The sequence below is a fragment of the Oryctolagus cuniculus genome, chromosome 11 (genome assembly GCF_051225735.1).
Source record: "Oryctolagus cuniculus isolate XC-2025 breed Fujian yellow rabbit chromosome 11, ASM5122573v1, whole genome shotgun sequence".
In the NCBI taxonomy this organism is placed as follows: domain Eukaryota; kingdom Metazoa; phylum Chordata; class Mammalia; order Lagomorpha; family Leporidae; genus Oryctolagus; species Oryctolagus cuniculus.
The window spans coordinates 34,383,778-34,406,811 of NC_142877.1; the positions used below are offsets into that span (position 1 = coordinate 34,383,778).

General features: G+C 44.8%; 1 protein-coding gene across 1 annotated transcript; it reads left to right on the top strand.

The window, feature by feature from the left end:
* Nucleotides 1-701: 701 nt before the first annotated feature.
* Nucleotides 702-16,341, top strand: LAMP5 (lysosome associated membrane protein 5). Its single transcript, XM_002710977.6, has 6 exons — nucleotides 702-952; nucleotides 1,464-1,636; nucleotides 2,032-2,163; nucleotides 2,288-2,393; nucleotides 3,744-3,932; nucleotides 15,477-16,341. The coding sequence occupies exons 1-6, from the start codon at nucleotides 889-891 to the stop codon at nucleotides 15,653-15,655; spliced, it is 843 nt and encodes a 280-aa protein (XP_002711023.3). The 5' UTR covers nucleotides 702-888; the 3' UTR covers nucleotides 15,656-16,341.
* Nucleotides 16,342-23,034: the final 6,693 nt, after the last annotated feature.

Here is a 23,034-nt window from a genome sequence, read left to right on the forward strand (position 1 = left end):
ATTATCAGTGTGTATTCTTCTTACGTAACTATGTGACATTACTTGGAGCCTAATTCTACAGTTCTACAAAGGACCCTAGACAACCCTCATAAATCTCAGGTTCACTCACCTCCTTCCTGGCAGAGTGATGACAGCGTAATGAGTGAGGGTGGGTGACCCCAGGGTACACAGTCCTCAAGCACTCAGAAAGCAGAACTTACAGGGAAATAAGCCCGAGTGGATACACTGCACTGTCTCCTGGCCCCTTTGGAAGAGGCGTCAATTTGACTTTAAACCCAGGAGCTCCTTTAGAGCAGTGGAGATGAAACTGTTGCCATAGCATTTTCCTTCTCTATTCCTGTCTACCCCTCCTCCCCCAGAGCAGCAACAATTTGCGCGCTCGACCGCTTTCCTTCCAGAACCAGATGCGTTTCCAGAAGCCAGGACTCCAGTGATGTGACAGCCACAGCACTAAACAACTGTACCCAGCAGGAGGGAAATTTAGTAAGTCTAAGGGTGCTGTTGAGTTTCTCAGGACAGACTCATCTCTGCGGCTGCAATTGCAGCGAGAATTCGAGATCCCCTACGTCTCAGGGGCGCGCTGCACAAGCACAAGCCAAGCCACAAGCAAGTACCTCTGCAACACAAGCGGGCTGCTCTTAGCGCTCGCAGCCGGGGACGCTCCCTCCCCACGCGTCCCTTCCCTCTGCAGTGAGCTGACTCCAGCGCCCGCAGCGGCCGCTGGCGCACCGAGTCCCAGCCGGCGCGCTCGGAACACGCGCTCCCCCGCCTCCCTCTCGGGCCCCCGCCCTTGGCTCACTCGGGCCCACTCCCGCGGCGACTTTGAGGGATTCCCTCTCGGGCGGCCTCTGCAGCAGTACAGCTGGCCTCGTTCGCGCCGCTGCGAGCATGGATCGCCAGGGAAGAGCCGTTCTGGGCGTCCCCACACTTGGAGTTCTGCTGATGCTGTTCCGTGAGTAGCGTTCGGCGGGGTGCCCTCTTGGCGGGGAACCCAAGCGGCACGGGAAACCTAGCTAGTCTCTCTGTTTTGCGGATTTCTCTCCCCTCCTTCTTCCACGGGAGGGAGGGAGGGCCTTCTCGGTCGGTGGCAGGAATTCCCCGGAGAGCCACACACCTGTGTGGCACATCCCAGACCGAGCGCCAGGCCGGCTTCCTGAGGTCAGCACTGGCAGGAATTATGTGATGTTGGGGGGATTTGGGGGGAGGATGGGGGCCGTATTGCAAATTTTTAAGGACTTAATTTTTTTAATTTTAAAATTATTTTTATTGTACATTAACAGAGCAGAATCGAGTTTGTGAGCGCTGGGTTAGAGAAATGCCTCGCAGAGCGCACAGCTGCCGGCAGGGAACTTTGTCACCCCAAAGCCCGCAGACAACCCGTTGTCTTTCCACCCCAGTGCGGGAGATGCGTGAGCTCGCTAAGCCCTGAGCTGATGGGAATTTTTTGTTTGTTTGTTCTGCAGATACACTGGCTCAAATCGTAGCAGAACAAGAAGTGGAAAATCTCTCAGGCCTTTCCACTAACCCTGAAAAAGATATATTTGTGGTGCGGGAAAATGGGACGACGTGTCTCATGGCAGAGTTTGCAGCCAAATTTATTGTACCTTATGATGTGTGGGCCAGCAATTACGTAGATGTAAGGAACCCTTCCTCCCCTAGCTTGCTCCTAGGGCTCCAGGGTCAAGGGCACCCTCCCTGGAGTCCCTGCGAAGACCTGGGTCGCCTGCCTTCCCCCCACCCCCAACTCCCCAGCAGGCCGTTCCTGAATGCTGCATGGGGGTTCCGGCTTGTAACGCCTTCTGCTCGTCCTGCCTGCTTTCAAAGTAATCGCCCCTTTCTCCGCTTTCCTACCGGCGGGGTCTGCACGTTCAGCATACAACCGCATGTTCCCGGACCTGGGAGCGCGCGCGCGCGCAAAGGAGCGCCCAAGCGTGCAGCCCAGAGTTCGGACGCCCAGCCCTTTCCAGTCCCTCTCCGGCCCCTCCGCGGGGCCGGGCGCGCTGAGAGGGCGCGGGGCGCCTGTGTTCCCAGCTGATCACAGAACAGGCTGACATCGCGCTGACCCGGGGAGCCGAGGTGCAGGGCCACTGTGGCCACAACGAATCGGAGCTGCAGGTGTTCTGGGTGGATCGCGCGTACTCGCTCAAAATGCTGTTTGTAAAGGTAACTCGGGAACGGGCGGGCAGAGGGCCCCCAGGCTCCGGGTGGGCCTGGGGAGAGCAGTCCCTGGGTTTCTGGACCCTGGAGCGGTTGAGGGCGATTGACGCGCCACTCTCCTGCACGGCAGGAAAGTCACAACACGTCCAAGGGCCCTGAGGCGACGTGGAGGCTGAGCAAGGTGCAGTTTGTCTACGACTCTTCCGAGAAGACCCACTTTAAGGACGCCGTTCGCGGTGAGTAAAGTCGAGCTGGGCTGGAGAGGGGTCTGGGAAAGCGCGGCCAGGCTAGGAGCTCAGGCGGGGAGGGCGAATTTCTCAGGGTTTTGGAAACCGGTCAAGCCTTTGTGCTCCCAGGCGGAGGCCAGCCTTGGGTTACCCTCCAGGTCGAGGGAGGCAGGAACGCCTAGGTGTTCTCTGGATCTCAGACCTTGTTGGTGCGCAAGGGATCCCCGGTCCGAGGACGAATTGGTGACCCTGGATGAGACGTCCCTCGAGGGTCTGTCGTGCCCGGCTGCCTTAGGACGGCGTCTTCTGATTTGGGCTTCAAAAGAGCACGGAACAGGGCACGGTTTTATTTCTATGTATTTACTTAGGCACCCCAGCTGTTCTTTTCGGGAGTTAAAGCTGCAAGGGAACAGTCTCTGACGGCCTTCCGCATCTGCGCAGGGCACCCGGGATTCGCACAAGCTTTTCAGTCACTGTCGGCAGCCGGTTCAGAGTGAGCTTGTTGGGCCTTATGTTTTAATTCGTGATTTTTTTGTGCCCATCACAGCAACAACTCACCCAGATTCTCCAAAAATACTGTGGTGTAAGAGGAGCATCCATCCTCAAAATAAGTGTTTTTTATTTTTTTTAAATTTTTTTGTTCTTTATAAATTTCTTACTTCACTCAAAATGAGGCCTGCCATCACCCAGGCAGCAGTGTTGGGAAAGGATTTTTTATTGAACATGTAAAAGAACACATGTGTCATTTCTCCCTTATTCCCTTCTTTACAAATGCAGTAAAAAAGTGTGTTCTCTCCTCTTTATCAAAATTCACATTTTAAGCATTTCCCCCAATTAAGTGAGACCAAGACATTAAAATTTAAAAAGGGCTTTAAAAATCCCCAACTTAAGCCAAAAAAAAGGGGGGTACAGACTTCCAAAGCGTTTGCCTGAATGCAAGGGCATGCACCCAGAGCATTAGAGGTTGGCTAAGACTTGTCATTCCTGGCTGGGCTCAGTGGGACACGTGATAAACCAAGTCACTTGTGTTTCTGTATCTTTGGAATCTCCATTGTAAGGTTTTCTATAGTATAAACTATTATATAGTAAAATGGGCTGGGTTTTTAAATATCACTCTTGCAAAAAGAAAATCCAAATTTTATTTAATGAGTGCTGGCTCACAAGGGAATGAGGGTGTTTGTCCTTGATCACCATTTATGCCACCAATAGAGCCTGGTCCCTGGCATGGCAACACAGAGGACAGGAGGGTTGGAGGTATGGAGCTGGGGGGCAAGAACCCACTCTGGCGCACCAGGTTAGGAACGGTGAGGGTTTCACCAGCAAGAGGGCCCTAACCATCGCCTTGGACCTTTGCTGCAGCTGGGAAGCACACGGCCAACTCGCATCACCTGTCTGCCTTGGTCACCCCCGCTGGCAAGTCCTACGAGTGTCAGGCTCAGCAGAGCATTTCTCTCGCCTCCAGTGATCCACAAAAGACGGTCACAATGATCCTGTCGGCAGTGCACATCCAACCCTTTGACATCGTCTCAGACTTCGTCTTCAGTGAAGGTATGTGACGGGGGAGGTAGGGCAGGGAGGAGCAGCAGAGGCCATGAAGGGCTGAAGAGGGACCTGCTGGGATCCCAAGGGGTTATACTCTCTCTCTCTCTCTCTCTCTCTCTCTATATATATATATATATACACACACACACATACATACGTATGTGTGTGAAATGGCTGAAATGGCGATGCTGCCTCTGTTACTTTTCAAAGATGAAAAAGGGATAAGGTCTTTCTTTCTTCCTGCCTCCCTTCATTCTTCATTCCTCTGTTTTTTCTTCCTCTCCCTTTCTTCTTTCTCCCCCCTCTCTCTTCCCTTCTGTGCCAAAAGATGTCACTGTAAGGGAGAGAGCTGAGAAAGCCACCTTGGAAAAACTATGCTTTTGATGCAAACTTTCTGAGGAGAAAGACAGTAAGTTCAAATAGCTGACGTAGAGAGCCTCAGCTTGGAGAAAAACCTTTGTTCCTCTGGGCCTCAGTTCCTTCCTGTCCTCTCCTTGCCTCCAGACGTAGGTTTCACCACTCTGAGTTCAGGTTTGCTGTGGTCAGAAAACCACGGGGGTGGGTGTGCATTCGCAGGTTGCAGAGAAGGGCACCCCCAGGGCTGCCTCCACCCAGCATTCGTCCTAACTGGGAGGGAGGCCAGGGAGGCTCCGGGAAAGGAAGGCTCCCAAAGGCTGCCTTTGCTCGCTGTATCTCAGGCTGTGCTTGCCCCTGCAAGGTTTAGGTTGTCCACATTCTCTTACTCCTCCGCATCCCAGAAGGAGTAGGGCATGAAGAGAATCTACATCTGCAATTTGTCGAAGTCTAGCAAAAATCGACATTGGATACATGTGGGATAAGTGAATTAAACTCATTTATTCTTTCCTTCTCATAGGGAGAAGGTTATTAAAGACATTTTGACATTCTGTCTTTCCTAATTGTTTAAAAATGGAATCCCAGTGTGAATGCAACTATTCGAGATAAGCAGGATAGTAGGGAATCTCCACCTGTATTCAGCTTTCATGAAACACAGCTTCCACTCATATTGTGTGAAATAACATGCACCCCTTACCACTGCACTCCCTGGTCAATCAGAAGGCATTTGAAAATTCTAAGTTTAACTGTCCTGGAGAGAAGGGCCTGGTTCATACCGTTCTCACCCATCTTTGTGCTGTTAACACCTAATACACTGCCTGGCACACAGCAAATGTCACTTAACTTTGGCTGAATTGATATTCTAAAGTTGTGGATTCAATTAGTAGAGACTTCCAAGTACTTATATGAAAGGAAAGTCTGAATGTAATGTATTTACTAAAGTAGTGCCATATTTAACTATTCCATATTAATATGTTTTCTGCAAAATTGAAACTAAACTCTCAATGTCCAGATCTTCATATTAAAAACAATCTTTTTGGTTATGGACATAGTTATAGAAGGTAACAGTAAATTTATTTCTTAAACTGAAATTGTTAAATATAATTAAACATATAATTACTTATTGACTGGGAATTCATTAGCAACATATTGTACTACATAGTACTATAAGTGCCTTTGAGTTTTAAAGGTATTTTTTTTTAAGGATCTATTTATCCAAAAGGCTAAATAAAGAGTTACAGAGAGGCAGAGGCAGAAGGAGAAAGAGAGAGAGATGCTCCATCTGCTGGTTCGCTCCCCAGATGGCCACAATGGCCAGAGCCTGCTGATCAAGGCCAGGAAGCAGAAGCCAGTAACTTCTTCCAGGTCTCCCACATGGTTGCAGGGGCCATCTTCTACTGCTTTCCCAGGCCATAGCAGAGAGCTGGATTGGAAGTGGAACAGCTGGGTCTTGAACCAGCACCATTATAGAATGCCGGCACTGCAGGCGGCGGTTTTACCTTCTATGCCACAGCGCCGGGTCCCAAGGGTATTCTTAATATTCACTAATGACTTCTTGTTTTTCACTGGTCATCTGTTACTAGGCACTTCTGGGACTATAGTGCTACTGGTACTAAAGTTGCTGCTTTTACTAGTTCCCTGCCACAAGCTCATCCTCATCTGGGGGGGAGGGGGGGTGCTATTTCTCAGTTATTGCTTGTGATTGTCTTCAGATTGAGAAATCAGATCACACAGATGGTTAGAACTGTGCTCGAATTAAGGATGTAAAAAGCACTGAATAAGGACAGGAGCAACTTTCCTAAAAATCAGTGAAATTCATTACATGCAGTTAATGATATCTTTTGTTTAACAAGCACTTTTTTTTTTTTTTTTAACATGCAATTCAGTCTGCTCAGTGAGGAAGCTCTCGGGGTACCTTGGATAGTTCTAAGCACGTGTAACTGCCTGGATGCAGATCCAGGAAACACAAGCAAATTGCACTTGTCTCACCCAGGCTTTTCTTGCCAATAATTAGGATGTTCTCTCTCACGTGGTGCCCTGGGGCTTAGGAACTGACTATCTTGTGAGGAGGCAGTTTCATTCAGGATCACTCATTGGCTCCCTGTGCCTTTGTGTAGCAGGGATTCTTTTGTTCCTGGCTCCTCCTGTCGGCGCCTCTGAGCATCTACCCCCCAACCGTGTTTTGTAAGAGATGTTACATCCATTTGTTGGAATCTGAAAGATCGTTTTTTTTGGTATCTTTTCAGGATCCCGCAGCGGGACCCCACGCCCCTACAAAAGGAGCTTAAGAGACTTTCATTGTGTTGCATAAGCCTTTGTAGGTGTCAGTGGATAAATGCTTGCAGACTGGGTAGTAATTTGGTTATATTTTTGCGCGGCCACTGTACGGGATGTGTATGTGCATTTGGTTAAGTTGTGTGTGTGTGTGTGTGTGTGTTTGGACAGTGGCCATGATCCACCACAGCAAAAAGGATTCCCATGAAGAGTCCATTCTCTGTGTAAGGGGGTCTTGACTGGCTTTCTTTATACCTGCCTACTTAGTACACATTATGAGAAGCAAGAAAGTGCCAGTGAAATGAGTTAGTGGACACAATGGGGCTTGAATTAGCCCAAATAGGAGCTGATGTCTTTATTACATTTCTGGTGCATTATACTTGGCTACTACACGGACCCCTGCATGAAAGTCTCTCTGCCCAGCAAGTCTTCGATTGCAACATGCACAGGTGTCTTCAGCTGCTATGTGCACAACTGTGGTGATATTGTCAACATGCAGAGCCAGGTTTAGTGGATCTTGTGGTGGTTACTCAAGATGCTCCTTTCTAATAGGGTTTTAGGTAATGCTTCTGGTCCATGGAATATTGTTGGTGCAGAGAGTGGGTTTGAGGGATTAGATGAATCAAATACAAGCCTTATTCAATGCTGCTGGCACAGGACACTATGGGAAGGGAATCCCCTCATAGCATGAGACATGCAGGAGGCATATGGCACAGGCACCACTATCCAAAGGGGAAAAGGAAAAGCAAACCTGTGAGAGAAAAGGCACTGGGAAGGGGACTGTCACGTGGTATTTGTGGGTCAGACAGTTCCTACTGGCCTTAGAACCACAAGACTTTAGCTTATCATTGGGTGACAGCTATTGGGTGAGGTTTCAAGGGGTAGGCAAAGTAGGAAGTCTCTTAATGACTAAACATTTGCTTGTTTGGACTATTTTAAAAATAATTGTGTGTGTATAATTTTGAGTTTGATTCCAGCAGGCTTTGAGCTATTAGGTTTCATCCACAGTGGACATTAACCACCTGGAGGCCACTGTTCAGAGACTGCCTTTGGCTTATTTATATGCCAAATATGAAGGCCCTTCAAACAGTTTGTGGAAATGGACTTAAAAGAAATCCATGCATACTAGGAGTCTTCAAAATGTAATGGGAAATGTACACTATGAAAAAGCTATGCATGGATTTCAAAATATTTTGCACCAAAATAAGCTAGACTTTTAATTTTTTTCAGGAATTTTTCTTTTTATTTATTTTTTATTTACATGCATGCATTTCATAAATACAACTTTAGGAACATAGTAATTCTTTTTTTTAAGATTTATTTATTTTACTTGAAAGAGTTACACAGAGAGAGGAGAGGAAGAGAGAGAGAGAGAGAGAAAGAGTCTTCCATCCTATGGTTCACTCCCCAATTGACCACGCCAATCCGAAGCCAAGAGCCAGGAGCTCCTTCTGGGTCTCCCATGCAGGTGCAGGGGCCCAAGAACTTGGGTCATCTTCTACTGCTTTCCCAGGCCACAGCGGAGAGCTGGATCAGAAGTGGAGCATGCAGGTCTCGAACCGGCACTCACATGGGATGCCAGCACTGCAGGCGGCGGTTTTACCTGCTACACCACAGCACTGGCCCTAGAACATAGTAATTCTTCCCACTGTACCCACTCTCCCACCCACACTCCTACCCCTCTTCCTATTCCCTCTCCTGTTCCCAGTCTTGTTCTTTTTTTTTTTTTTTACTAAGATCTATTTTCATTTAACTTTATACACAAAAGATTAACTCTAGGTAAAGAGTTCAACACTTTGTATGAGGAAGAAAAAGAAAGAGAAAACCAAAACAAACAAACAAACAAGAACCAACAACAACAACAACAAAAAAGAAGCAAAAACTGGTGAACTTTTCCAATAACCCTTGTATATTGTGTGTAGCAACCATCACCTGCAGTCCAAGGTGCCCATGTCGAGTTGGGGTTAATGAACTTGTACTTCCTTAGTTAATTCATAGAATTCACAGTGTGTCTCTCTGAGAGCTTCAGGAAGTCTCTGGCATTGATGGGATGAGAATGCTTTGCTGAGAAGTGACAAACTTCCCTGAATATTTTAATGGCTTGAGTTAAAGGAAACTCTTGTATAATATGTATATATATATGTGTGTGTGTGTATATATATATGTATATGTATGTGTATATATATATATATAAACAACAAAAATGTAATAGAACATAAAAACTGCCTTTGTTCCCTTTTATTAAAGCCACTTACAGGCTCATCTCCTTTTTAAAATTTCCATGGGAGAAAATAAGCCCATGAGAGAGATGCCGAGATCCCCATTTACAATGGAGGAAGTGAGGCTCAAGGAGGTGAAGTTGCTTGGTGAAGGCTGGGCTCCAGTATCCTGCCTTCAGGTAGCAGATCCTGGGCTCTTAGCCTCTCCGAGCCCCAGCGGCTCCTGCTGAGCAACTGCTAAACCCATCAGTGCAGGAAGCTTGTCAGGAACACTGAATTCATGAGTCTTTAAGTCTAGGAGGCTAAAGGGGAGATATCACCTGAACTTTGTTTTACACAGATCCACGGGAGATTGTATGTTAGTGGAAATGGACCGTCACCTGTTACCTCCCAGGATGTGCATTGGTAGAAAGCTAGAAGCAGGAGTAGAGCCAGGACCCAAACCTTGGCACTCTGACATGGCATGAGGGTGTCCCAAATGGCATCTTAACCACTGCTCCAAATGCCTGCCATTGCAATGTGTGAAATGGTGGATGCCAAGGAAGAACGGTCAGTTTCCATGTCCACTGCACCTAGGTAGTAGGATATATGAACTTTCCCTGCCCTCGTGTAGCTCATAGTCTAGTAGGAAGGGTACATACCATGGATACCAAGTTCCTGGCATATATTGGCATCAAGCAATTGTTGCTTTTATTATTTTTCATTCCCAAATCTTATATATTGATGAGAGTCTCTCCTTGTATCGAGCCAAGATCTCCAAAGTGCATTTACTTTAATGGCTTCTCAGGATTCAAAATATATTTTGCTGGGATAAAAGAAGCCCAGAAGCAGCCCAGAGAAAACAGAGGGTCAAATTCTTCCCTCTGGGTGCCTAGTCAGACAGTTGAAGGATACACAGTCAGAGAGCAAGTGATTTATACTGAAACAGTGCTTGCTTTCAAGAGAGCTTGAGGAAGAAAATAGCATCCCTTCACCTGTACCAATACTGTTGATTTGGGGTACAATGAAGTCATCTTGTGGTTTGCCCGAAGTTTTTTTCTGATGATGAGGAGGGTGCTTGTTGCCTTTTCCAGCCACGGTCCCCTTACCTTGGAGCCCAATTTTGTGTGCTCTAGAGTTGAGTGCTGCTGGAGCTGAGACACAGGGACCCCATGTCGTGTGGAGTTGGACAGAGTCAGGGGCTCCAAAGCATCTGAAGCAAGGTGTGGTCTGGGCTCAGCCAAGCTTTTCTTGGCACAGATGTTCTTTTGTAATCGGTGATTTATAATCAGCTTATTACTTAGAATTTCAACTGGAGGGTGGTGGTCCACAGAACTTGTGCATAGAATTCAGGAGGTCTACAAAGTTCAGTGGGAAAATGTGCATCTTTATTTTTACTAACCTCTAATATTTAACTTTTTCTTTGATTGTAAATAAAGGTAGTAAACAGCATTCCTTACGACCTTGTCACCAGTAGAAATCGCAGATATTTTCACCTCACATTAGTTTGTGCTGATCTTGCAAAATATCATTTATGCTTCTCACAGTTTTCAGTCATAGCCAAGGCACACTTGTATTAATAAACACATATATTGCTGCATCTGAAATTATTTTTAAAATATTTTGAGAGCTGAAATTCAGCTTCCTTTGTAATCATATATATTTCATTTTGTGCATTTACAAACATTATTTTGATGAGGCAACCATAGATTCATCAATCCTGCCTCAAAAGATTATGGCCTTTGCTTTAGTGGGTCATACATGGCATTATTTCAAATGAAATAACATTTAAAGAGAATACATTACTAGATGAACAAATCAAGAATAACTGTTGCTTGTTAAACTTGGGTTTTAGTTACATGTGTGTACATAGACTCTAATTTGTAATGCAAAATGTTGTTCTTTGTATGGGGCAGAGGCAGAAATTGAAAAGAATTGGCTTAAAACTGGAGGTATGCATGTCCTTCTTCTAAGGGTTTGTAATACTCAACTTGTTAATTCTTGGGGCTAGTTGCTTTCCAAAATTTAGGATATTTTAGACTTTTGCAAGATGGTAGACTGCAGAGTCTATATGCTATATAAAACCCCAAAAGAGTCAGGACAGCCCCCCGCAATCAAATATATTAATTTGTTTGCTCCTTGCAGTGAAACATATGAATCTTCCTGCTAATGAATGACTGAGCTCTGCAACCAGCACTTTGAGTCAGATTTTGCTGCCAAATGAGTGATGAACATGCTTTTGGTTTCTAGAGCTTTGTGAATTTGGGGAGGGTGCATAAGAGACAGTGGACTTGGGAATACCTTTTTTTTTTTCTAAAACATATTTATTTATTTGAAAAGCAGAGCAACAAAGAGAGAAACAGAGAGATCTTCTATCAGCTGATTCATTCTCCAAATGGCCCCAACATCTGGAGTGAGACATGGTCAAATCCAAGAGCCAGGCTCCTTCCAACCTGGTCTGGTCTCCCATTTTGGTGACAAGAGACTGAGTACTTGAGCCATCTGCTGCCTTCCCTGGGCATAATAGCAGGAAGGTAGATTAGAAGCAGAGAAGTCAGGACTCAAACCAGCACTCAAGAAAAGCATCACAATGCCCAATGCCAGTCCTTCCTTTATTTTTTTTATCACTTGGTGTATGAGGATTGGTAAGGATAATGATTTAGTGTTTTTAATAATTCTCGCTTATTTTCCCATGATAATTTTGATATCACCATTGTCTAATATCTCCTTTATAGTTCCCTTTCATGAGGTGTCTTTAGTGCAGACTTTTTTTTTAAGATTTATTTATTTATTTGAAAGACAGAGTTACAGAGAGGTAGAGATAGAGAGAGAGAGAGATCTTCCATCCGCTGGTTCACTCCCCAGATGACCACAATGGCCGGAGCTGTGCTGATCCGAAGCCAGGAGCCAGGAGCTTCTTCCAGGTCTCCCATGTGGGTGCAGAGGCCCAAGGACTTGATCCATCTTCTACTGCTATCCAAGGCCATAGCAGAGAGCTGAATCGGAAGAGGAGCAGCCAGGACTAGAACCAGTGCCCATATGGGATGCCAGGGCTTTAGGTCAGGGCTTTAACCCACTGTGCAGGTTATTTTTTTTTTTCTCCAAAAGTAACAAGAAATAAACAGCAAGAGTTTGAGTATCCACCCTCCATCTTTTCCCTGAATACATCATCTTTCCTCTTACATCTTTCCTAAAGGATGGGATATGAGATATTATTCTTCCCACCCAATCTGTTATCCAGGTAGGGTTAATTATTTTGATCCTTAACTTCCAAAGGCTTCCATACTTAAAAGAAGTGCATACAAGGCTTAAATTGTAGGGATTCTAACCTTACAGTTAACAGTAACAGAAAGACAATGGGTGCCAGGCACTGTACTTGATCGGTATTAATGTAGCTGATGCTCAGAACAGCCCAGTAAAGGAGATGCCCTATTTTACAGAACATTGAAGCTTAGGTAGATTAAGTTATTTGCTGAAAGCAAGCAGAAGACCTAGTATTTAACTCCATTTTTATCCATATCCCTAACTGTTCCATTATATCTGCTCCCTTAGTGTGATAATCTGAATCCATGGGACACATGGAAAGTTCACCTCTATATTTCTTTTTTTTTAATATTTATTTTATTTATTTGAAAGACAGAGTCACAGAGAGAGGTAGAGACAGGGCGAGAGGTCTTCCATCCACTGGTTCACTCCCCAGATGGCTGCAATGGCTGGAGCTGCACCGATCCGAAGCCAGGAGCCAGGAGTTTCTTCTGGGTCTCCCACGCAGGTGCAGGGGCCCAAGGAGTTGGGCCATCTTGTTCTGCTTTCCCAGGCCATAGCAGAGAGCTGGATCGGAAGAAGAGCAGCCGTGTTTCGAACCGGCGCCCATATGGGATGCTGGTGCTTCAGGCCAGGGCGTTAACCTGCTGAGCCACAGCATCAGCCCCATATCTCTATTTCAATAGCTATTTCTAGCTATATATTTGTTTATTCATTGGTAGATAGGTGACACACAAAAAAAGAAAACACAACTTCATAAATTGGTCAATGCTGGTTGATGGCCTGGATTCTTCCTCAGTTAACTTCCTTTCTTCATGAAGCTCTTCTTGTCGCTGTTCTGAGCACGTGGAATTGTGACCATCTGGCCTTGCTGTTCAGTGGTTTAGCAGCTGGAGGTCTAGAAACAGAGTGCACACTCTCCTGCCTGCTCCAACTTGGGGGTCTTTTAACGCCACTAATTGGGGTCTGCTAGGTACTACCCTAAGCTGTTGAATTAAAATTCTGGCTTCACATACTCTTGGAGAAATTCCTTAGCATCTTTATCCTGCAGTTGCCTTATGTTTTTAAAAATGGGTACAATAATGTTATTTACCTTATAGGGTTGTGATAGGGATTAATGCTATAATCTTTATGCTTGGAACTGAAAAAATTTAGAAACCAAGGATGTTATGTATACAGCTTTTTCAAAGCTGTACATTTGTATCAAAATTTCCCTTAGTTGTTATTAGAGAGGAAAGACCTCTAGGGTTCAGGGCTCATCCCCCTTCTTTCCACAAGGGGAGAAGAGGGACTGTGTCCATGGAGATTACGGAAGAATCTGCACACAGTGTGTGCCTAAGAAGTATTTACTGGGTCCTCTTGGCTGAAAGCTTGTCTTTATGAAGAGATAACTAGAACCTGTTTTTTTTTTTCCAGTTGTATGACTCATAAATTCGGTCAAAAGGCCACCAATGACCTGCAAGTAGTGAGAAAGGCTGAGAGAATGTGTCTTGATTTCTAGAAACGCAGTACTTGTCAGCCCTACAAACTATTTGACCAAGGGAAGAATCATCCAAGAACTGTTTTTTTTTTTTCTTTTGTGTATTTAAAAAATAAAGAAAAATGAAACACAGGGCTGTTAAGCTATCTTGGTTTTCAGGAAAGTAAAACAGAATCAACCTTGAGGTGCTGCTAACATTTTCATTCCTGACCTAGATGTGGTGCTCATTTGTGAAGAATCGTTGAACTCTACATATGCTGTGAAGAGATTGTAGCACACATTACATGTATTTTTTAAAGATTTATTTATTTATTTGAAAGTCAGAGTTACACAGAGAAGGAGAGGCAGAGAGGGAGAGAGGGAGAGAGAGGGAGAGAGGGAGAGAGGGAGAGAGGGAGAGAGGGAGAGAGGGAGAGAGGAAGAGAGATCAGTCTTCCACCTGCTGGTTCACTTCCCAATTGACTGCAATGGCTGGAGATGCGCCGATCCAAAGCCAGGAGCCAGGAGCTTCTTCTGGGTCTTCCACATAGGTGCAGGGGCCCAAGGAGTTGGGTCATCTTGTTCTGCTTTCCCAGGCCATAGCAGAGAGCTGGATCGGAAGTGGAGCAGTCGGGACAAACTGGTACCCATATGGGATGCTGGCACTGCAGGAGATGGCTTTACCTGCCATGCTGCAGCGCTGGCCACATTGCATATATTTTTAAAATGAACCAACCTAATCTGTACAGCTTAATGCATTTTTGCCTGCACTCACAACCATGTAAACATCACTAGATCAAGGTCTAGAACATTTCTATCACATCTAAAAGTTCCCTTGTGTTCCTTTCATTGTGTATAAGCCCTTTTCTGATTTCTGTCACCACAGACTTAAGCTTGACCTGTCCTTGAACTTCACATACATGGGATCTTAAAGTATGTCCTATTTTGTGTCTGACGATTTCTATTTAACATATTTTGGAGAATCATCCATTTTGTATGCATAGCCACATTTTATTCCTTTTATATATTTTTAGTAATATTCCATTGCATATATAAACCAACATTTGTGTATCCATTGTACTTTGAGGGGCATTTTGGTTTGTGCCAACTTTGGCTATTCTCTATAAAAATTTCTATAAATACTTATGTTTCTATCTTTTTGTGCTGAGATGTTTTCATTTTCTTAAATTCTCAGGACTGAAATGCTAGGTTACAATGTACGCATATGCTTGTTTCTATTAGAAATTACCAAATAGTTTTATCAGGATGATTGCACCATTTTACCCCCAGGCTGTTAAGAGTTCCAGGCACTCCATATTGTTGCCGACAGTTGGCTTTTTCAGACTTTTAGAAAATTGCTTATGTGTACAATTCTCTACATATTCATTATACTCCAATAAAAAGTTTAAAAATCAATAGGAAAAATCATGGTTGTTGTATCTAGTACTGAAACTGAAAATTTAAGTAAATCTTCTGGATATTTTGTTGACATCTGCCAGTTATCCACTAACCAAATATTGCCCTATTTAATCAATGTATTTTTATTTTTACATTATATAGAAATGGTAAGTGGTTAAAACTTGGGATTTGTTCTTGTAATATTATTCATTAATTTGAGAGACAGGTGGTGGGAAAGTTCCCATTGCTGGTTCATATCCCCAAATGTCTGGGGCTGGACCAGGCCAAGGCCAGGAACCTGAAACTCTATCCAGGCCTCCAGGTGGGTGGCAGAGACCCAACTACTTAAGCCACCACCTTCTGCCTCCTAGGGTTCACTTTAATAGGAAGATGGAATTGGGATCCAGAGCTGAGAATCAAAACGAAGGCACATCACAATCTGGTGTCTTAAGCTCTAAGCCAAATGCCTACCCAGGAAAATATTATTCCAGGAAAAAAAGCCATATGATTAAGCCATTTCCATTTTAATTTTGGGTGGTTGGAGGACTTAGGATGCAGAATGTGTTAAGAGCTCACTGCTTTTCTTCTCCCCTTCCCTTTCAGAGCATAAATGTCCAGTGGATGAGCGGGAGCAATTGGAGGAAACCTTGCCCCTGATTTTGGGGCTGATATTGGGCCTCGTCATTGTGGTAACACTCGTGATTTACCACATCCACCACAAAATGACCGCCAATCAGGTGCAGATCCCTAGGGACCGGTCCCAGTATAAGCACATGGGCTAGGGCCCATCCCACAAGCCTTTGCCCCCAACTGGATCAGGTTAAAAAAACACAAGCACTTTTCACCTTTACACAGGATACACCAACATACTACAGTCAAACAGGCCTGGGTATCAGAGTCTTGCTTGGCCTTCATCCATGCTTAAACCCAGGGAGGGAGGGACTATTTTGGATTTAGGAGGTGAATGACAATTGTTCTCTCCATGCTGGGGAGTGGAGGGGGAGGGGGTCAGCCAGCTTTCTTGCTCATGGAGGCTTGGCTTTGACTTTCCAAGGTACAGCGCATATCGCTTGGAGGAGGATCTGGGCCTGAAGTTTAGGGACTGGAAACACATTCTTTAGGGAGGAAACCCCTCTAGGTTTGGAGGAACAGGGGGTGCTTTTCTCTCTTGGACACAGCTGGCTTGCTCTCTACCGTTGTCAATACACACACAATACAACCTCACGCTCCCTGCAGCAAGACCCCTGAAAGTGACCCATGCTTCTGGCTGGCGTTCTGCATGTCTAGTGATTGTCTTGGGAATGTTTCACTGCTACTTGCACCCAGTGACTTTGCAGCACCAGAACCCGTTTAATGTAACTATGCAGAGTTTTTGGACTTAAAATGTGTCAGGTCCGAGTAAGTGGACCTGAAGAATCAATCCTTGTGAGTTGTTTTTCAAAATGAATTAAAGTACACTACTCTCTGATCTGTGGTTGCTTTCTTGAAACAAGAAAACAAAACTACAATTGCTTCTTTTGGCATCCAGAGTAGAAAGGAGTGAAGATGAAGGTTGATTTTTCATGGTTGCAAGAGGAAAAAAACAAAAAAGGAACAGGGGCACATTGAGCGGGGAGGCCACTTTTGCAGGTTAACAGGCAGGGGCATGAATTTATCTTGGAAAAGAGAGTTTTATTTAGCTTTAACATTTATTTGAAAGATAGAGACAGAAAAAAAAGAGATCTACCATCCACTGGTTTACTCCCCACAGTCCCACAAAGTTGAGGCAGGGCCACACTAAATCTAAGAGCTAGGAACTCCATCACGTCTCTCCAACGGGTGGCAGGGATTTAACCACTCAGATCATCACCTGGCTGCCTCCAGGGTACACAGTAGGAAGCTGGACTAAGGAGTGAATCTAGGACTTGAACCCAGCCACTCCGATGAAGGACGCATGCATCCCAAGCAGAGCTTTAATCACCAAGCCAAATGCCCACCTCATAAGTGGTTTCAATAAGTGCCTCTTGAATGATGGGTCTAACATCGTTTCTGATACTTCTTGGTCGTGGGTTTGGCATTTTTGATTGGATTAAAATGCAGGGTTGGATATGGAAGCCTAGGGTGCATTTTATTTGAAGTGAAGTGTAATTTACTGAAACTTGCTAGAGAAGCACACATAGCGTGAATTCTGCTTATTTTTCAGAAGAACAGAATGGGGTAGGGGATTCCGCCCTCACTCCCTGCAGGATCCCACCACAGGGAGGCAGTTCGTGAGCTCATCTCCCTCAGTCCCTAACGGCCAACAGCAGGGCATCCTCCGAAGTTCATTATCCCAGCAAATCTGGATAATACCATCCTGTTGCTGTTCTGTTGCTCCTTTGTTTGCTGCTCTATCAACCTCAATCCTCCTTTTGATGTGATCTCTCTTCAGTGTTTGCCTCAGACTACTGAGGGAAAAATGTCAAATTCCTCATCAAAGTTACATGTTGAGCAAAGAAAGTCACCTTCAGTGACTCTCACCCTGGAGGACAGTTGATTCTACTCTTTTAAAAAAATTTATTTTTGTTTTTGAAAGGCAGAGTTACACATAGAGAGAGATCTTCCAGCCACTGGCTCACTCCCCAAATGGCTGCAATGGTCGGGTTTGGGCCAGGCTGACACCGGGAGCCTGAATTCCATCTGGATCTCCCATGTGGGTTCAGGGGCCCAAGGACTTGGGCCATCTGCTGCTGCTTCACCAGGTACATTAGCAGGGAGCTGGAAGGGAAGCGGAGCAGCCAGGACTCGAACCAGTGCTCATATGGGATGCTGGCACCACAGGTGGTGACTTAACCCACTGCACCACAATGCTGTCCCTGATTCTATTCTTTTACTCATCTATGACCATGCTTCCATGTCCCAAACTTAACATACCTTTCCCATTTTAGTGTCACTTATATATATGTATGTATATTTAAAGATTTATGTATTTATTTGAAAGGCAGAGTTACAGAGAGGCAGAGGCAGAGGCAGAGAGAGGTCTTCCATTCACTGGTTCATTCCCCAGATAGCCACAATGGCCAGAGCTGTGCCAATCCGAAGCCAGGAGCCAGAGCTTCTTCTGGGTCTCCCATGTGGGTGCAGAGGCCCAAGCTTTTCCGGGCTATAGCAGAGAGCTGGATCAGAAGTGGAGCAGCTGGGACTCAAACTGGTGCTCATATGGGATGCTGGCACTGCAGGCAGTGGCTTTATCTGCTACGCCACAGCTTCAGCCCCTTATGTATTTTTTTAAACTTCATATTTTTTTATTTGGAAACTTTCAATGATTTGAGGAGAAATTAATACTTAAATCTATCTAGGACTTTGCAACTATTTTTCATTCCTTTCTGTAACCATAGGCCTCTCTGCGTCAGAACCTCTGGGAGTTGTCTCCTTTTAAATTGCTTTCATAAAACATGGGCTTTGTGTTAGTTTTGGAAATGTTATTAATTCATGTATTTAATAAACATTGCATCTGATCACCTACTGCTGTTTTGAGCACCTCTGAGTGTAGGCTCAGGGTTGGGTACACATCAGTAAACTTGACAATGCAGCATTTTGAGGGGGAGGACTGACAGGGAAACAGACACAAACAAACATGTCATTCAACAAAGAATAGAGTCTCTCGGTTCTTTTCAAGATGTTGACATAGGGCCATATCCCTATGTCTAAGCTAACTAATATTATCCTTTTGGAATCCAAATTTTTAATTATTAGAATTAACAGTGGACTTTTATATGTGAAACATACAAGATGGGTTACTACTATTACTACTATTATTATTGCTATTTATTATTGTTATCACCATAATCGCTTACCAGGTCATTTTTATCTAGCTTTCCTAAAATTAGGTTTTGAACTCAGCCTAATTTCCTTTGAGCTTGGCCTTATTTCTCACAGTCCCATCTTTACTGCAAACTGAACATAAAGGGGAGCTTCAGGATATAGAGCAGGAGTCGTGGAATCTTAATGTGTCTGTGGCTAGCATTCTCCCACCTCAAAGTGTCCAGAGGGACTGACGCAACTCTGGACCTCAGCTCTGAACTCTTGTCATGCTCAGTGCCATTGTCTTACATTTTGCAGGTGCCCCTGAACCAGGAAAAGCTAATGCTGTGGCTCAACTATCTGTTTTGCTCCCAAGCTCAGAGATGGAAAAGAAAACAGCTAAGCCACAGATGCTCAATTACCCCCTTGAACTGTCATTTTTCTTTTTTATTGAGACTTTAACACACATGCCTCTGGGCATAAAAGGATGCTGGGTTGGCTTGCTGGATCTGCCCGTGTGGAAATGCCAGGGCAGATGAAGCATACGCAGATCTCTTTTTTTGGGGGGAGAGGGTGACTGATTTAAACTGTGAACGCAATTCTTTGTAGGGTTCCCCACGCCTAGGAACTAGCTTCCGGTGACATTGTTTCAAAGGCCACTGGCTTCTCACCCGGAGCCTGGGAAAGCCCTCCAAACTACTGCCAATTTTTTCTCCTCTGTTGTCCAATCTTTCCACTAACAAAGACTTGGCAACCTCCCATGGGTACGGGAGGCACCGGCACCAGAGTAATGGGAATGGAGAAGGGGGGGGATGGGAGGAACGACCATTTCTGCTGCTCAACTCTGGTGGAGCAGAGTGCCCTGTGCAAGGTTTTATTGAGAGGGTGGTCCGCCTGGCTTTAGGCATGAACATTTTCCTGGAACAAACACAGGTGACCCGAGTCAGACAGACACATCTTTAATTCAGGCTGTCACAGTGCAATTGGAAGGCAGTCTTCTCAAATCCCTTTAAATATTTATTTATTTGAAAGGGAGAGAGCACGCGAGTGACAGAGAGAGCACTTCCATCTGCTGTTTCACTCTCCAAAAGCCCATGACAGCCAGGGTGGGCCAGGCTAAAGCCAGGAGCCAGGAACTCCATCCTGGTGTCCCATGTGGGTTGCAACTGGGGCCCAAGTACTGGGCCCATCCTCAGCTGCCTTCCCAGACACATTAGCAGGGAGCTTGATGGGAAGTGGAGCAGCCTGGACTCCGACTGGCACTCAGATATGGGATGCTGCCTTCGCCCCCTGTGCCTGCTGTGGAAAAGTGTCAGTTCTAGAACATCATCCCCAACAGGTTGCTTGAGAATCTTTATGGTGAAATCCTAAAATCTATGGTTTGACTGCTCCCTTGAGATAATTTTTTGGTAGTATGATTCTCTTTTTCTTAAAAATAAACTATGTATGTGTGTGGTATGTATGATGTAGAGACATAGAAAAGGGCTTAGAAGAATACATAAACTTCTTTTGGAAGGTGGAAATGGGTGGGGGTGGGGGGTGGAAGTGGGGTGCGGACATATTGCTCATGTTCTACTTTGTATTTTTCTATTTGTTTAAAGTTAATGATTATTTTGGAAATAAAAATATAAATTTTTGACATAAAAATGGTTTTGGAGGCAATAGAATCATTCATAAATGCCCTTAAAAATAATATGTAAGCTTCTTCCTTCCATTTGCAAACCTGTAAGGACACAGTGAGGGCACCATTGCCACAAAACCTTCTCTACAAACTTTTTCAGCACACTAAGTCATTTATTTCAAAGATTTTATAGGATGACAATGCCCCTCAGATTATGTCATAAATGACATGTTAAAATGAAGGCTTTTATGAATATAGGAAACATTAAAGACTTCGATGGAAAAAATGGCTAATGCTACCTAGTGTTGCTATACTTTATTCAAAATTGGCCCTACTTTTTTTTAAAGATTGTACTTATCTATTTGAGAGGCAGAGTTACAGAGACAGGGAGAGACAGAGAGAGAGGTCTTTTGTTCACTGGTTCACTCCCCAAATGGCCTCAATATCCGAAGATGGGCCAATCCAAGGCCAGGAGCTTCTTCCAGTTCTCCCACATAGGTGCAGGAGCCCAAGCCCTCGGGTCAACTTCTACTGCTTTCCCAGGCTGGATCAGAAGAGGAGCAGCCCGGACATGAACCAGCATCCATATGGGATGCCGGTGCCGCAGCGCTGTCCCAGCCCCATGTCTTATTTACTTCAGTGAATAAAAGTCTAGCTTTCAAATGTAAATACCCATCTTATGTTGAAAAATGACCTTCACATTTGTGTTCTGATCCAAATTGGACACAATTAAATCATTTGTCAAATACAAATGGTTACACCTCAGCACAAAACAAAATCCTAAAAATAGCATAGCAAGTTAGCCATGACATCATTTATTAGACTCTGATTGAATTGTTATTTGCACAGCTAATTTTTTGTGTACTCATAGGAAAACTAGTGAAAAGCCTTTTCTAGCAGTGCACATGCAACATTATCCAAATGTAGGACTTCTCTATGTTCATTTTTCTCAAATGAAAATGGAGCTCACGATGCCATCCCAGCAAATTTACTTGAGGATTCTTGAAAGAACACTTCACTCCCTGTACAATGCTTGGCACACTGGAGATGCCCCATCAGATGTTATTGATGACATTTTCTACACAATCCTTAACATGCATTCTTATCTTACTCACCAAACAAGAGCTCAGGAAAGATCCAAAGGGACTAACGCAGGGGTTTTAAACTCCGCATTCAGAGTTTCCCATATGTCTCTCTGTGGAGATTTCCCCCGACCCCATTCCCAGTTCAGTAAGCCACTCAGGGGCTTGTCAGTTGGAGGTGGCAGCATTGTCAGAGTCCAAGAATATGGATAGGAAAGTATTAGACTTTTAGTTTTCACTAACCTCAAGTGAAAGCAAGGATTTGCTTCGATTACAAACTTTAGTTAAAAAAAAAAAAACACTGTAGGATAAGCAGGGTCTGTGAACTTGTCATCAATAGACATCCCATTATACTTCTGTTGTCAAAAATCATTTATACTTTGATTTACTTGGAAATTATGGTAGCTATTAGACTCATCATATGGTATTGTCATTTCAAGCACTATAATTACAAAATTAAACTTTGTTGATGACTATATGTTAGTTGGTTTTCCTTGTAAGCCTGTAGGCTTCAGATAGCTGAGGGGTTTAGCTACAAGGAATTTCAGGGTTAGCAGCCACTTCAGTTGTCGTTCAAGGTGACTGAGCCTGTCACATTGTCAGCTGGGGAAAGTTTCACAAAGGCTCATGTGACAAATGAGATCACTGCTATTGATAAACATTGATCATGAACCTTTTTTTTTTTTTAAACAGGCAGAGTTAGACAGTGAGAGAGACAGAGAGAAAGGTCTTCCTTCCGTGGGTTCTCCCCCCAAACGGCCACTACGGCTGGTACGCTGCACCGATCTGAAGCCAGGAGCCAGGTGCTTCCTCCTGGTCTCCCACGTAGGTGCAGGGCCCAAGGACTTGGGCCATCCTCCACTGCCTTCCCGGGCCACAGCAGAGAGCTGGACTGGAAGAAGAGCAACTGGGACAGAATCCGGTGCCCCAATCGGGACTAGAACCCGGGGTTCTGGCACCACAGGCGGAGGATTAGCCTAGTGAGCCACTGCGCTGGCCCGATCATGAACTTTCTAGACCCTGCTCTGGGTTCTGGGGACACACACTAGTGAGCTCAGTAAGTAAAAACCTCTGCCCTCAGGGAACTGAAGTGGGGTGTGTGTGTGTGAGAGAGAGAGAGAAAAGAGAGAGAGAGAGACAAAGATAGAGAGAGAGAGAGAGTCTAGTCAGGCAGATATGATTAATGTGCTGCCATTATCTAACACTTTGAGGCCTGGGTTACCTCAGTTAAGGTGGATCATATAAGATCCTAAAGTTCTTTTTTTTTTTTTTTTTAGCTTTAAGTTTTAAGATGCTGACAATGACAAAGCATAATGATGAAAGACTTTGGTGTGAATGCAAACCTTTTCAGGATAAAGAATCCCTTTGCTCTGAAAATAGTGCATTTCGTTCAGAAGTCAGAGATCCATTGACTTTCTCAAGCCCTCCTTTATTCCTCAATTCGACCTTCTCATGAAGGAGGCATTGCCTGGGGCCCACCCGTGTTCCCCAGCCTTTCCTGGACATCTTTTGCTGATGGCCCCAATGCCTTTCCATGTCTCTTTGGCGGAGGAACAAAATGTGCAGGGCAGGTGGCAGTTCTAGGGTTGATGCTTGAGCAGTTCTCAACTAGGGATAAGAGATGGTGGGGCCAGCGCCGCAGCTCACTAGGCTAATCCTCTGCCTTGCAGCGCCGGCACACTGGGTTCTAGTCCCG

Excerpts from the sequence above, each read along its gene's own strand:
- LAMP5 (XM_002710977.6), top strand. The coding sequence starts at position 889 with ATGGATCGCCAGGGAAGAGCCGTTCTGGGCGTCCCCACACTTGGAGTT. Across the intron at positions 953-1,463 it reads AGTTCTGCTGATGCTGTTCC|ATACACTGGCTCAAATCGTA; the intron begins GTGAGTAGCGTT and ends TTTGTTCTGCAG. Across the intron at positions 2,164-2,287 it reads TCAAAATGCTGTTTGTAAAG|GAAAGTCACAACACGTCCAA; the intron begins GTAACTCGGGAA and ends CCTGCACGGCAG.